Source organism: Phacochoerus africanus, chromosome 9, assembly GCF_016906955.1.
Source record: "Phacochoerus africanus isolate WHEZ1 chromosome 9, ROS_Pafr_v1, whole genome shotgun sequence".
Classification (NCBI taxonomy): domain Eukaryota; kingdom Metazoa; phylum Chordata; class Mammalia; order Artiodactyla; family Suidae; genus Phacochoerus; species Phacochoerus africanus.
Genome location: NC_062552.1, coordinates 116701905 through 116717876, shown reverse-complemented (window position 1 = coordinate 116717876; position 15972 = coordinate 116701905). Strand labels below are relative to the sequence as shown.

General features: G+C 51.7%; 1 protein-coding gene across 1 annotated transcript in view; it reads right to left on the bottom strand.

Annotated features, from left to right (window-relative positions):
• RIN3 (Ras and Rab interactor 3) overlaps positions 1–15972 on the bottom strand; it is a 130851-nt gene that overhangs the window by 75015 nt on the left and 39864 nt on the right. Inside the window, 1 exon segment of the mRNA XM_047796137.1 lies at positions 13251–13452. Within this exon segment, the coding sequence (XP_047652093.1) occupies positions 13251–13452 (202 nt within the window).

Below are 15972 nucleotides of genomic sequence, written 5' to 3'. Positions count from 1 at the left end.
TGAGCTCAGGCCCTTTGGCTCTAGATCCTGAGCCCCACGCCCAGCCCACAGAGGGCGGGCTCTTGGCTCCAGCTTCTGCTCTGTGTGAGAGTGTGCCCCTGGGACACAGGGACACGCCGCATCCATCGGTCACTGAACTGCGGTCAGAGATGAGTTAGCGGCCTCTCTCCTCACCAGGCCAAGGTGGAGAGAGTGGGACAATGCAGCGGAGAGAGAGAGGAGGGCGGGAGGCTTCTGGGACAGAAATGAGAACAGATGGGGGGGTGCTGGTGCCCCGGCTGGAAGCCAGCTCGCCTCTAGAGGCCTCTCTGCCCTCTGCTCACACAACGCCTGCCCTCCTGGCACAGCCTCATCTACTGTGAGCTGTGGCATCACGGGACTGACGCGGCCACTGGGACGTGACCCGCCCCCAGGAACGTACTGTCTTCAAAGAGGGCCTCTTTGCCTCTGCTCCACGGATCCAAGGCCACACTGCCTCCTACCCCCCAGGTCCACGGGAACCAGCATGAGAGGGGGGATGTGGGAGTGAGTGTGTGTGTGTGTGTGTGTGAGAATGAGTGTGTGAGAAGGAGAGTGTGGGTGCTGTAATTGATACATCTGGTCTTTGTCCCTGGTTCCTGGCACAGAGTTTCAAAAGCCCATGGCATTTCCTGAGTGATAGGGGTCTTTCCTGATTCACAAAGACCCCTTTGGGCCATACCTAAGCTTCTGCCAACAGGTGGCTCAGGTGGGCCCTTGCATTCAAAGAAGGGGCTGCCCCAGCAAGAGAGTCATGTATCTAGAGGGTTGGAGCTGCAGCCTACCTTGACCTCAGGCTGAGTTCGAGCACAGGGCAATGATTCAGTTTCCTGACTGGTGAGCACACCAAGGACACGTGGGGAGGGAGTTGTGCCCCATTCCACCTGGAGAAGGTATAGGAGCTCCATGCCCACCCCCACCCCCCACCTCACCCCGTGTGTCTCTCCTTCAGTTGCTCTTGAGTAGTATCCTGGGTTTTTGTTTTGTTTTGCTTTGGCCATGCCTGTGGCATGTGGAAGTTCCTGGGCCAGGGACTGAACCTGAGCCACTGCAGTGACTCAAGCCGCAGCCATTCTGAGTCCTTAACCGCTAGGCCACCAGGGAGCTCAGAGTTGTATACTCTATAATAAAACTGTAATAATAATATGTATTATTAATAATAAACTGTAATAATATGCTTATAATAAGCATATAAGAAATACAGTGAGTTTTCTGAGTCTTTTTAGCGAATTGTCAAACCTAAAGAGGGGTCATGTTTTCAGTCAAGTCAGACAGAAAATGTGGGGAGTCTGGGCTCCCCCACTTTGTTGCCATCTGCAGTCAGGGCAGTCTTTTGGGGGACCTTTCCCTTACCTTGTAGGGTCTGCATTCATTCCAGGGAGTTGTGTCAGAACTGAATTGAATTGCAGGACATCCAGTCGGTGCCAAGGAGTCATTGGCAAGAGCGTAGTGTGTGTGTGTGTGTGTGCGCAAGTGTGTACATAGTGAGTGTGGAAGGTGTGAACTCCAGGCTGGCCCTGGGGGAGCAGGGCACTGGGAGGGAGGCCCAAACTGGAGCTGGTGGTGGCCCTGGGAAAGCAGAGGGCAAACTTGTGTCCTTGACTCTGAGCCAGGGCAGGAGCTGGGGCGGGCGCCCCCTTGAACAGAAACCAAGCTGGGGGTTCCTGTCTTTTCAGCCCCTTGGGTCACTTGTTCAGAAGCACATGCGCACGGCAGAGCCGCCCCACGCCACCCTGGAGTATCAGGAGGAAAGGGAGTGTTTTTCAAACTGGGGGTCATGCACCCATGAGGGCAAATGCCACCAATCTTATTTTTTTTTCCCCCAACAAGAAAATACAAGAGGCTGAAACAGAAGAGAATAAGGACTCCTAAACGGAGGGCTGTTTTGCCAGCGAGAGGGAGGGAGAGACCGACGGAGGGCCAGGGCCACGGAAAAACATTTGACTCTACCGATGGTCTCCCTCCACGAGCTCCCCCCAGGGACTGCGATGACCAGTCATGACAGCCGGCCTCAACTGGGACCTCCCACAGGGCCACCCTGCTGTCCAACCGGCTCTTGCACTCCCTGCCCGTAACTATTTCTAGATTTCTCCACTCTGGAAGAAAGAAGAGGAGAGCCCTCGGACAGAACTCCTTCCCCCAGCTGCATATTGTCTTGGGCTCCTGGAGGGCCCTGAGCAGCCAGCGATGAGCCCCATGGCCCCCCGTAATGCTGTAGCTTCTCTGAGCCTCAGTGTTCTGATCTGGAAATGGGGATGACACCCACAACCACCCAGCAGAAACAAGACATGAAACCAAAGCCCCACTCCTCCGCGTTGGAAGGAGCAGCCGCGATGTTGCCCAGAAAGCACCCGACGGGATACACGGGTCTCCACTGCTGCCCTTGGAGGACTCATTCTCCATCTGCCCCCACCCTCCTCGCCCACCGCTGGTGTACATTCTTCAGTCCCCCAGTCTCCATCTAGAACCGAGGATCAGTCTGCCACGTGTTTCTTGTGAAAAAGACTCATGAGGGATTTCCTCGAGAGAGTGGCTCTGTGGAGAATAAGGAGCCAGAAGCTAAAACAGCGGCTGCCATCTGCACTCTGGGGTGGGCACCTTACACTGGGTGTCACCCAGCTCTCCCCACAGCCCCTGAGAGGCAGGCACTATTACCGTTCCCTCTGGTGGATGAGGACTCAGGGCACAGAGAGGTTAAAGAAACCCAAGGCCATGCAAACAGGAAGTGGAGAAGCAAGAAGCAGACCCAGGTGTTGCCAAAAACATCTCACTTATCTCTTGCCATCACGTCTGTGTTATCTACTCGCTGGGGCAGCGGTGTAGACAGGGGTGGAAAGTCCCCCAGGACTGGGTTCAGGTCCCTAATTCTGAGCACCTAACATCCACCCTTTCAGGTGGCCACTCTGAGCTGCGGGACTTTTCTGGGGCTGCCTCTTCCTCTGCAACATGGGATCTTAAAAGTTCTGCCCTGCCCGTCACTATGAATTAGCTCCTCGAGAAGCAGGTCCCTCCCTCTCCTTGCTGGGTGCCAAGCATCCAGCCTCAGGAGATGATGAATCCTGATTGATCAAAGCCACTCATGGCTATTCAGCTTCCCTCTGCCACTCACCTCCTCCTTTAGCCTCCCTCACAGTCAGGGGGTGGCAGTAGGTATCTGGAAAAACATCCGTTCTCTGACAAAAAGACTGAGCCTAGGAGAAGAAAGCCTTTTGCCTGTGAGCCCTTGCCTTTGAGAAGGTGAGATGGCTGGAGTTGCAGCTGCTATTTTGTAATCATGAGGCAACAATCCTGAGGACAAAAAGCCAACCTTAAAGATGGGGCAACAGAAAGGTGGGAAGAACCTGGGTCTGGCCCGAAGCCATCACTGAACTGTTAAACTAGCCATGCACCCCAAAGCCTCACTAGGTAACAATTGTAGCTTTATGGCTGAAGCTACCATAGGCTGGGTATTACTTGAAGCTGAAAGCATTCTCAGCTGATCCAGTGCCTCCAAGGATTCTTGAAAGAACCAGAATGACTTCAGTAGGGTGCCTGCTATATAAGCACCCAACACACGGCATCTCTGCCTGCCTCAGAGCCCCCTGCTGTACGGAGGTGGTGATTCTGTCCTCCGGTTCTTGGATGGCTCCATGATCCCAAAAAGCAACCTGGTGGGGTGCTGGGCACCCTGGACATGGAAAGACATGCTCATTAGTGGTCTCAGATCTCAGGCCCGAATGGAAGGATGAGCCCAAGGTGAGCAGTGAGGCAACATGAGGTGACAAGTCCAGCATTGGGGCCTCCTCTGTCCTCCCCCAGGACCCTTGCCTGTGGGCTGTTGGGGTTATAAGGAACAGAGCAGCTCATGCTCCTGCCCACAGTGGGACCCTCCCTGAGTCACTGCTCCCAAAAGCCTTCCCTGATTAACCAGGCCCCCAGCCAAGGTCGCTGTGCCCCAGCGTCCTCATGCCACCTCTCTCCTCTCTGGGGACCAGCGTCGACTGGTGCCTTGCTGAGCTGACATCGGAGTCAGCCCCCTCCTGCTGTTCTCTCTTTATTTTTGCCCCTTTTGTCAGCTGCCCCAAGACCCTGGATTAGGAACTTGCCAAAAACCAAAGAACCTTCTTCTTCCCCAACTGTACAAACTGAAGGGTGTCATGCCCATGCTGAGGGCCCAGTTTTCTGTGGAGAGCTAGGACTGCCCTGCCCCTCCCCCCCAACGACAGTGGGGTCGTGGTCAGAGCCCTGGGCTGCCAGGCAGGACATGAGGTCCCTCCCAGGTCTGACTCTGGTTTGCTGTGCCCTTCAGCAAGTCCCTTTCCCTCTCCGAGCTGGCTTTTCCAGTCTTGTGAGGGAGGGGACTCAAGGGACCAGGATTCCTTCCTTCTAGAAGATTCTCTCCCAGCCTCAGTGTCCTGGGGTCTTTCCTAAACCCCAAAGGCTTGCATGAGGGTGAGTTTCATGGATAAATTACTGCAATCCGGGAGGTTTGAGCCCTGGGCTGGCGTGGGAGTCCCTCCCTGCCCACTTTCAGCCAGTGTGGGTTTTGGTAAGACCAGCTGATTTCAGCAGCAGCTGGGACAGAATATGCTCAGGGAGAAAATGATGCAGCCCTGGCACTCCCCTCCTCCTCTCCAAATAAATACATAAAAACCCAAGGCAAAATACACTATAAATGGTTTTGTTTTTACTATCCTTTTTTGGCCTGGATAATCCAGAGCTGTCTGCTTTTCCACTTTTGTTATTTTCGAACTATTTTCCAGTTTCTTGGGGAAAATTTCCAATCACGCTCTTTAGGGCAGGAGAAGAAGAGGCTGGTTCTTCCTAGAAATCACAAAGGCAGGGGCTCCTGGGTCCGCTGAGGTTGAGAGGCCAGTGGCCAAGCCCACTCTAGACACATGGGGTCCACCTTTCCCATTCCTTCTAACGAGGTTATAGCGTGGTGTGGGGTGGAGTTTCTCAATCCTGCCTGCACATCAGATTCACCTAGGGGGTGAGCCTCACTCTAAGCCAAAGAAATCAGCATTTCTGGGGATGAGACTGAGACACTTAAAAAAAGCCCAGCCAGTTGGTGGGTTTGCATCACTCTCCATCGCCTGGCCATCTTCCTCAGAGCAGGCTCCTTACGTCGGAGTTGAGTGTCCTCACTTAGAAAAAAAGAGAGCTGCCCCCTGCTCTGCAGGGCTGCTGGAAAGATGAGAGGTGGCGCTTGGCACACAGCACATCTGCTGACTGAAGGAGCAGGAAAGGGGCTTCACGGATGCTTTCGCCGAACTACTATTGAACAGAACGGGTATTCCTTAGGCTCAGAGCAGCGGAAGATGCCTTGAACCACCCAAGTGGCCGGCCCACATCGCAACTCAAGTTATGGCAGTCTTTGAGTTCACCCCTAATGACAAAAAGCAATCTTACGAGAGGTTTCTTTCACTAACCGACCACCTCTTGGTCTAGAAGCAATGACACGTCAATAGCACGGAGCACCCGGATCTTGGTTTCTAATATTATCCCCAGTGAAAGGAACAAGGGCTCCTTGGAGAAATGGCTGATCCTAGAACGGGGCAAGAACACACAAGACAAGCTGGAGCATCTTGTAGTGTCAGGAAGTGAGGAAGTGCTCCATAAACCATCTGATCACACACACACACACACACACACACACACACACACACACACACATGATGAGCAAATGGTTACAGTTAGATTGGATAAACAATAAGGTCCTACTGTACAGCACAGGGAACTATAGCTAATCTCCTGGGAAAGAGCATGATGGAAAATAATACAAAAAATGAATATATATATATGTGTGTGTGTGTGTACGACCGAGTCATTTTGCTGTACAGAAGAAACTAGCATAACATTGTAAATCAACTATACTTTAATAAAAAAATGGGGACCCTTCCAACACACACACAAACACACACACAATGATGGGCGTGTGTCAAGGGACACGGAAGATAACTGAAAGAGCTCCTGGTGGCCAAAGTTGGAACAGTTTGAGCAAGAAAATAAGAGTAGTACTGGATTATAACTCAAAGCATAAAATAAATATCTATCAGTCCATATTGATATAAGCAAATGACTGAATAAGTAAATAAGTGGTGAAGAAGAGACAAATCCCACGTGCAGAAGAATTTCAAATAATTCATGCACATCCTCTGCCCTTACGGAGGGCGCCTAAGTCCCGACTCCGAGTGGGGGCTGTGCCAAGTGACGTCCTTCCAAAGGTCCGGAAGAGGCGGGCAGAGGTAGTTTTGCAACAGAGAAAACGGACCAGTGGCCAAGGTCAACATCAACAGTGAGAAGTCATGTGGATGGTATGTACCCTGGACAAGGGGCGACAAGAATGGCACTTGGCCTCTGGGATCTTCCTCCACAAGCCCGTGAGCCCTGCCTGACCATCAGACAAATCCCGATTGAGGGATGGTCTACAAAACACCGATCCGTATTCCTCAAAAATGTCAAGGTCATCAAACAAAGACAGTTTGACAGACCCGCAGCCAAGAGGAGCCTCAGGAGACCTGAGGACTGAAGGTGATGCGGTGCCCTGGAGGGGAGCCTGGAAATCTGAATGAAGTGTGGGCGTTAGTTACTACGAATGTATCAACACTGGCTCATTCATTGTGACAAACGTACCACACCAGCGCTAGAGGTGAACGGTGGGAGAAACGGGGGAGGAGTTCATGGGAACTCTCGGTACGATCTTGATAATTTTTTCTGTCAATTGAAACCTTCTAAAATAAAACAAAAATATATATATATATACCCCCTCCTCCCAGTTTGGGTGCACAATGAATAAAGGTGGCTTTTGAGTGCCTTGCTTCAGGAGACATGCAGGTCAAAAATGGGCCAATACGTTTCCAGCACCTTATCAGAGAAGCAGGCTGCAGGAAAAGGGGACAAAGGGGCCAGATCCTCCATCTCCTGACCACTGGCCCTGGACACAAGGAAGCGCTGTCTCTCACTGGAGCCGCGAGGGGTGGGTCCAGGGGACCTCCGAAGACCCTCTGAGCTCTCACAGCCTGGGGGCCACCCAGCGTCTCTATCTTCAAAACGATGAAGCCATTGCACTGGTGCAATTCCATGCAGGTCTATGGGATCTCATGCGGCAAAGGGCCTTCCCAGCATCCCCGAAGCTCACACCATGCAGACTCTGCTCTTATTAGCTGTGTGAGCTCAGGCAAGTGAGTTAACGTCTCTGTGCCTTTGTTTCCTTATCTGGAAATGGGGATGCTAATGGCACCAGCCAGAAAGAGGTTGCCGTGAGGATCAAAAAGATGGCGCCCAGGAACAACTCTGGGTAAAAGCTGGCCCATCTTTATAGCAGAGCGTGACCTTTAGGGCTTTGCTTCTGCTTAAAAATACAGAAGCTTGCAGGGAGGAGTGAGGTGTGAGGGAAGAGAATTTAACAGAAGGGGCATCTGTTCAGATTCTGTTACCAACAGGGTTGACCTGCCCCCTCACCCTCAGTGGGGGCAGTGAGTGGGCAACAGTGGGAAGGGCCTGGCTGACCTCCCTTGCCCATCACCCTCAGTCTCTCTTTTTTTTCTTTTAGGGCCGCACTTGCGGCACATGGAGGTTCCCAGGCTAGGGGTTGAATCGGAGCTGCAGCTGCCGGCCTACACCACAGCTGCAGCAACGTGGGATCTGAGCCGTGTCTGTGACCTCCACCACAGCTCATGGCAATGCCGGATCCTTAACCCACTGATTGAGGCCAGGGATCGAACCTGCATCCTCATGGAGACTATGTAGGGTCCTTAACCCACTAAGCCACAACAGAAACTCCCACCACCGTCAGTCTTAACAGTAGCCTGTGGTCTCCTCCTGGGATTGGATTCAAGGCTCCCGACAGGGGTGTCACTTGGGGTCCCAGCCCGAGGTTTTCTGTTTTCTTTACTCAGCCCCTGGGTTGTAGAACAGCAGCCTGGGTAACGTCCCCTACTTGCGGTAAAGAGGTATCTGGGCCTCTTGCAATCACGGAGGCTGGGATTAAGACTTAAGCCCTTGTGTGACAGGTGCTCACCTGGAAAGTAAACTCAGCTACGTGGCTTTGCCCCTTACTGCAGGCAGGCTCTGAATGGCTGGCCGGGCTTTGCCAGGTCTCCAGAACTAGCCCCACCCTTCCCATCTTTCCTCCTTCCTTTGTTCTAATGGACACTCTGAGCCAGAGCTATTCTGCACCCAGGCCTGAGCCAGAAGCTGGCATCACAAAGCAATGAATGCCACGTGGTCCTGTCTTCCAGCAACTCCAGCTGGCTCCAGCCATCCATTCCCATGTGCCCCAGCCTGGCTCATGCCCACCTCTGGGGCTCAGCCTGTGCTGGCCCATCACCCACCCACTCTCCAAAATCCTCTCAGCTTCCTCATCCCAATCCTGCCCATCCATCTCAGCAACTGCCTCCTCCAGGAAGTCAGCCAAGATCACCCCACCTGGACATGCTCCCTCCCTCCTCCAGGTCACCGCCGTCCCGCCTTTCACACAGCACTTAGACACCCCTCTCCATGTCTTGTCATTCATATCCACGCCTGGAGTCCCCACCAGACCCTCTGAGAGGACAGGATCATATTTTACCCATCTTCATAAAGAGGCCTCACACTTAAGCCCATCTGGCATTAACCTCAAAAAATTACTTCCTTTGTTTTTGTCTTTTTTTTTTTTTTACGGCCACACCTATGGCATATGGAGGTTCCCAGGCTAGGGGTCTCATCAGAGCTGCTGCTGCCGGCCTACACCCCAGCCACAGCAACACCAGATCTGAGCCGTGTCTGCAGCCTCCACCACCGCTCATGGCAACGCCGGATCCTTAACCCACTGAAGTGAGGCCAGGGATCGAACCCGTAACCTCATGGTTCCTAGTCAGATTCATTTCCACTGCGCCATGACAGGAACTCCTCAAAACATTACTTTTTCTTTCCTGCTACTCACCCACTGCCCCTGTGAGGGGGGTGCACTGGCTTAGCTAGGACTGGGACCAAGTCTCAGCTCTGTGACTCACTAGCGGTGTGACCCTGAACGGGTGACCTCACTCTCAGGGCGGATATTGCTGGTGGCCCGCCATGCGCCCTGGCACCCTCTCTTTGTGGTGGGGACCCCAGTGCTGCTTCCAACAGCCACTTTGGCATCGCTTGGCCCACGGGCTGGTTCTGGCCAGAGTCAGATCTTCTCCTTCGGAGGATGGACAGGAGGTGCTGGACATGAATCCTCACCCCCCACAGCCTTGACCCAATGGCTATCAGGAGTCAGTGGATAATACCAGCTCCTCCTCCCCTCTGGGTGGGATGACCTTGAGATGTGTGTTCCACTCTGGCTCCCAAACTGTCTGCGCCACCTTCAGCTCCATGCGTCCCCGGGGTAACTTGCATGGACACAGCTTTACAAGTTGCCTTCCCTTCTTTGTCTTATTTCCCCCGCTGGTAGTCTCTGGGGTCCCTTCCCAAATAAACCACTTGCCTTCATCCTCGTCCTGCGGTCAGGACGGGGGCGCTTCTGGAGAAGCCCCAACCAGGGCATCCTCTTAGCCTCAGTGTCATTATCTGTGAAGTGAGATCAACAGCAGAGTCCGCCTCACAGGATGACTGGGAGGACTGAATGGGGGACACTCCTGCAGTACTTGGGCCAGACATTAACAAGCGTTCTCCATGTAGAACCACTATTGTTATTTTGAGTTGGGCTCACCTGGAACTTTGTCAAGGAGGACTGAGCCCTTTGACAAAGTGGGCCTGACTTACACCCGCTCAGCTCGCCTTGGACACCCTCTCCCAAGTCGGGTCCGCACTGTCTGGTCCACCCGAGAAAGGCCCAGAAAATGACCAGCCCTTGTCATCACGGCCTTGCACTTGGGCCTGTTTTTCAGCTACATCCCCCCTGAGAAGGGTGGGATGCTAATCCCCTCAGAACCTAATGCAGGGGTGGACGATGGGCCGGGCTGCAGCCTGGGAATGCTGCCTGCAACACCTGCTGGCAGGAGCTCCCATTTTCTTTTTTTTCTTTCTTTTCTTTTTTTTTTTTTTAGGGCTGCACCCACGGCATATGGAAGTTCCCAGGCTAGGGGTCAGATCGGAGCTGTTGCCGCCAGCCTACACCATGGCCACAGCAACAGGGGATCTGAGCTGAGTCTGCGACCCACACCACAGCTCACAGCTCTGCCAGAGCCTTAACCCACTGAGCGAGGCCAGGGTTGAACCCACACCCTCACGGTTCCTAGTCGGATTCGTTTCTGCTGCACTGCGACGCGACAGGAACTCCCAATTTTATTTTCTAACCGGGTTTGTCATCAGCTCTGAAGCTCTTAGTTCAGAACTGAAAGGCTTCAGGTGGAGGAATGAAACAAGAGATCTCGTTTCCTTGAGGACCAAAGCCTTCCTGCCTCCTACCTCCAACCCCCCTGGCAGACCCTGCTGCCCAGGTGGGGCTGGGCTGGCACACAGGGGACCTGCCACCATATCAGGATTCTGCCAGGATTGTGCTGGGCCCTCAGGCCTCTATGCTTCTCACTCACAATGGTGGGAGCCTCTGTGTGACTCTGTGGGACTGGAGACCCCATAAGTTCCAGTACTTCTCATTTTCAACTTGCAATTCTCATTCTCAAGTTGCAATTGCCAACTTGATGGATTGTATCTAGTCCAAGGTCAGCAAGTCCACTCATCACTTGAGCCCCCTGTGTTTAGGAGCCTGGACTATTACCTGGACACAGTGTGTAGCCACACCCACCACACTGAAAGTGAGAACAGCAAAGACAGTGAAAGGATGCGACTCCATCAATGTCAAATAAAACCCATGTGTGTACAATACAGCACGGGGACACCCCCACTGCCTGGGTTCAAATGCCAGCTCAGGCACTTGCTCACTCTGCTTTCTCAGGGAGGTCACTGAACCGCTGCATATCTCAGTTACCTCATCTGTGAAATGGGCATATTTGTAATACCTACCTCAGCGGGCTGCTGTGGGATAAACTGGGCTAATTAAGTGGAGAACTCAGAGCCCAGAACACAGTAAGTACTTGGTGACTCTCAGCTGCTATAGATATGGGAGTCTGTGTGGAAGAGGAATGTGGGAAGATACTCCACACACCTGAGCAGAAATGACTTCTGGAAGCAGACTGGTGGCTGCTGGGGGCCAGGGAGGAAGGAAGGGGGAGTGACTGCCCAATGGACATGGGACTTTGTCTGGGTGATGACATGTTTTGGAATGAGGTAGAGGTAGTGGATGCAGTCTTGGGAACGTGCAAAAGTGTGCACTTAAAAATGGCTAATTTTATGGCCCAAAGGACCCTATCCACAAAACAGAAACAGACTCACAGACATGGAGAACAGACCTGTGGTTGCCAAGGGGGAGGGAGGAAGAAGTGGGACGGACTGGGGGTTTGGGGTTAGTAGGTGCAAACTATTCCATTTAGAATAGATAAGCAATGAGGTCCTGCTGTCCAGCACAGGGAAACTGTATCCCAGGCTCTTAGGATAGAACATGATGGACAATAGTGTAAGAAAAAGAATGTATGTGTGTGTATGACTGGGTCCCTGTGCTGTACTGCAGAAACTGACACAACATTGTAAATCAACTCTACTTTAATTTTAAAAATGTTAACATAAAAAAATGGCTGGGGGGGGAGGGGGTGGGGTGGACTGGGAGTCTGGGGTTAATGGATGCAAATAATGGCATTTGGAGTGGATAAGCAATGAGATCCTGCTGCATAGCACAGGGACCTATATCCAGTCACTTGTCATGGAACAGGATGGAGGATAATGTGAGAAATAGAATATATATGTATATATAATATATGTGTGTATGTGTGTATATATATATATATTTGACTGAGTCAGTTTTCTGTACAGTAGAAATTGACAGAACACTGTAAATCAACATATAATGGAAAAAATATTAAAAGATAAGTAAATCAGAAAAAAATGGCTAATTTCATGCTATGTGAATTTCACCTCAAAATTTTTTTTTTTTTGTCTTTTTAGGGCCACACTCTTGGCATATGGAGGCTCCCAGGCTAGGGATCTCATTGGAGCTGTTGCCGCCAGACTATGCCACAGTCACAGCAACGCCAGATCTGAGCTGTGTCTTGGACCTCCGCCACAGCTCACGGCAACGCTGGATCCTTAACCCCCTGAGTGAGGCCAGGGATCAAACCTGCATCCTCAGGGAAACTAGTCAGATTCCTTTCCGCTGAGCCATGGTGGGAATGCCTCACCTCAATTTTTAAAAAGCCCCAAGTGAACAAAGACCTCTGGGAAACAGGTCGGGTGACAAGGAGGAGGCGGCAAAGATCTTTAGCAGACATTTTACCTCTTACTTGATCACTTCTGTCCATATTGATTTTTTTTATGATAAATACATAGAGATATCACTTTAAAACTTGAATTAAAAATTTGTTAAAGGAGTTCCCGTCGTGGCTCAGTGGTTAACAAATCCAACTAGTATCCATGAGGTTGCGGGTTTGATCCCTGCCCTTGCTCAGTGGGTTAAGGATCCGGTGTTGCCGTGAGCTGTGGTGTAGGTTGCAGACACGGCTCGGATCCCGCGTTGCTGTGGCTCTGGCGTAGGCTGGCAGCTACAGCTCCGATTCAACCCCTAGCCTGGGAACCTCCATATGCTGCGGGAGCGGCCCAGAAATGGCAAAAAGACAAAAAAAAAAAATTGTTAAAGGAAACAGCATGTAAGAGAAAATGCGTGGGGGTGCGGTGGAAGGCGGTGGCATTTGATGAGCTCTGACTCATCGTTCATCCTCTTATCTATCTTCCTCTGTGATGCTTACACCACGGGGAGGAAAAGACCATCAGTGGCTTCATTGCTAAATGAGAAAGGTGAGGCTCAGAAGATCGAAGCCTTTTCCCAACTCACAGAGCCTAACTCCAAAAAGTCTTTGAATTCCATCCCCTGGCCCCTCATTTTGACATGGACAATAAGCGGATGCAAAATGATTCCTCAGCTCCCTCCGGCTCTGATACTCTCCAGTCCCTGGATGCCTGGCTGAATTCTCCAAGTATCGCTTCCTCCTCTCAGGCACCCCAAGGCCCCACCGGCCCCACCAGCTACGCACTTCTCTGGCGGGACACCCATTCTCCAAAGCAGAAACTTAGCCCTGCCACCAGCCCCTTGCTCCTGAGTTCTGGTGGAAAAGCTGATAAATCTAGGAAAAGAGAGCAGGTAGACAGCTGTCCAGAGGGCATCTGCTTCGTAGGAGCTGGAGCAGCTCCTTACAGCTGTGCCCACCCACCAGCCACCAGGTGGAGAGACCACGACTCACCCCGGCCGCCTCCTGCTGCAGGATCCTGGCCACCTCCGCCTGGCCCAGACCCAGCTGCAGCCACACCGGGCATGTTCTGACGAGCTTCTCCAGGACGCTGATGCCCCGGCGAGGAAGGCAGTTCTTGGGAGCAACCGGCAGACAAGGCCCCACGTCATCTTCCTCCTCCTGCTCTTCTCCTTTGCCAGCATCTGGAATAGGACTGAGAACAGAATCAAACGATCAGGCCATCCTGCTGCCAGCCCGGAGCGGGGTTTACAGCCAACGGGGATTCAATTCAACCATGCTTATTTATTCAGCATCTATATAGCCAGGGGCCTTTTGAGGAATTAAAAAATGAGCAAACCATGACCTTCATCTTAAAGCATTTATAATAAAACGAGAAAGACATGCATGGAAACAACCAGCTGTAGCACAAGATTGGAGTAAACCTAACAGGAGCACGGAGCAATGGAAGTAGCTAATTCCAACCCAGAGTGGGTTCAGGAAAACACCAGCATTGGAGCAGAACCCTGAAGAAAATGAAAAGAAACTAAAATTTACACAGTAAACTATGCACCAGTTTTTAGTAGACAGCTAGACAAATTTGTACATATGTCTATACCCGTGTAACTATAACCCAGATCATGACAGAGCGCTATGCTGTCCATACCACAGCCACTAGCTATGTGAGCTCTTAAAAGTGAGTTGGCTGCATGCCCACGCACATTATGTTAAAGTGAGTACATCCTTGCGATTATTCTATTTGTATTTTTGTTTTCACCATTGCCAAGGTGCTACGGGAAATGAACACAAAATTAGAAAAAATAAAATTAACAAAAGCAGGGGGAAAAAGTGAGTTGCCTGCAACTCATGCATATTATGTTAAATGAGTACATCCTTGTATTTGTATTTTTGTTTTCAACATTACCAAGGTGCTACAGGAAATTAAAGGAACACAAAATTGGAAAAAAATGAATTAGAAAGCAGGGGAAAAAGTGAGTTGTCTGTACTGAGATGTGCTATAAGTGTAAAAATACACACAGGATTTCAGACTTGGTATGAAAACAGCTCATTAGCATAAACTAGTTCATTAATGTTTTACACCAATTACATGTTGAAATGACAGGTTTTTTATATATTGGGATAAATATAACAGCATTAAAATGAATTCCACCTATTTCTTTTTTTAGTGTGGCTACTAGAAAATTTATTTATTTTCTTTTCCTCTTTTTAGAGCCACACCCACAGCATGTGGAGGTTCCCAGCCCAGCGGTCGAATCAGAGCTGCAGCTGCCGGCCTACACCCACAGCAACATCTGCGAGCTGCATCTGTGACCTACACCACAGCTTTCGGCAACCCTGGATCCATAACCCACTGAGCGAGGCCAGGGATTGAAACCACATCCTCATGGATACTCGTCGGGTTTGTTACTGCTGAACCACAATGGGAACTCCTGCGACTAGTAATTTTAAAACCACATGTGGGTTTGTGTTATATTGCTTTTAGACATTTCCAGAAGGCTCTCTTGTGACCCTCCCAGTCAACACTCCCTGACCCCTAAGATGACCCCCCCATGACAGGTCAGGGTCCCGGGCGGGGGGGAGGAGGAGGAAAAATCACAGGCCTGAGGAACAGCAAGGCAAAGTACAAGTTCAGTTTACGAGATTCCAGGTCCGCCTCAGCATCTTCATCTACCCAGCCCCGCGCCCAACACTGGCAGGTGAGTTTTGATTCCAGAAAAGGAGGAACAGCATCTCGGTGCCTCGAATCCTAGGTCGGGTGAGCCTGTGTGGCCTGTCTGCCTTCTCCCCGAGGAACAAAATCTCTCAGGGTATCTGCAGGGGTGAAGACCTAAATCAGGCAGAAGGGGGTCGTTATAAAGCCAGGAAGATGTGGCCTCTCCTTAGTCCTGTGTCCCTGGCACCAGAGATCAGGCTGGTGTTTGCTGTTCAGAGCCGCCTAGGGGGAGGGGGAGGCCAGGATGCGCTCTGTCAGAGGCACAGAAAGGTGGAACCACCTGCTGGGGTCAGAGGGCAACAGGACCCAGGAGTCTGGGGGAGAAAGGATCACTTCCTAAAGAGGAGGGTGGGGTCCCGGCTGGTCTCTGCGTGCTGGGGAGGCTGGGAGGTGCGGGATAAACAGGCCTGGCGGTGCTGGGTTTTGCAGAGACCAGACTAGAAAGACGAGTCTCCTCCGGACTCCTGGGTCCTGCTGCCCTCTGACCCCAGCAAGTGGTTCCACCTTTGCAGTGAGAGCAATGTCAGGGTGCTAAAAATTCCCTCCTCTGACGCTCCCCCCGCAATGCTGGGGATGCTGGGGGTACTTATAGGTTGTCCCCTCTGGGTCCACCCGGAAGAGCGTGCCAGGTCACCAGGGCGACAGGAATGTCCCAGGCAGCCCAGGCATCTCGGGTCTGGGAGGGGTAGCAGGGCAGCCACAGGGACGTCCAAGCTGTGCAGTTGGGTCTGTTTTGGAGCTCAAGGCCCGGGCGGGGCAGCTCACACTGATGTGACCTCTTCCCAGGCCCCAGACTGTGGTCCAGCATCTCCTCTGGGAAAGCAGTAAAAAACAGGGGAGGCCGCAATTACCCAGAAAAGAAGCATTCTGGGCCTGTTTGCTTCTTCCAACTCCCCTTGGAAACACGAAAATATCTTCTGGCATCAAAAATCTTTATAATCATCCTTAAAACTTCTCGCTTGGCCCGGGGCCTCCCCCAGAGGCCAATTAGGGCTCCAACAG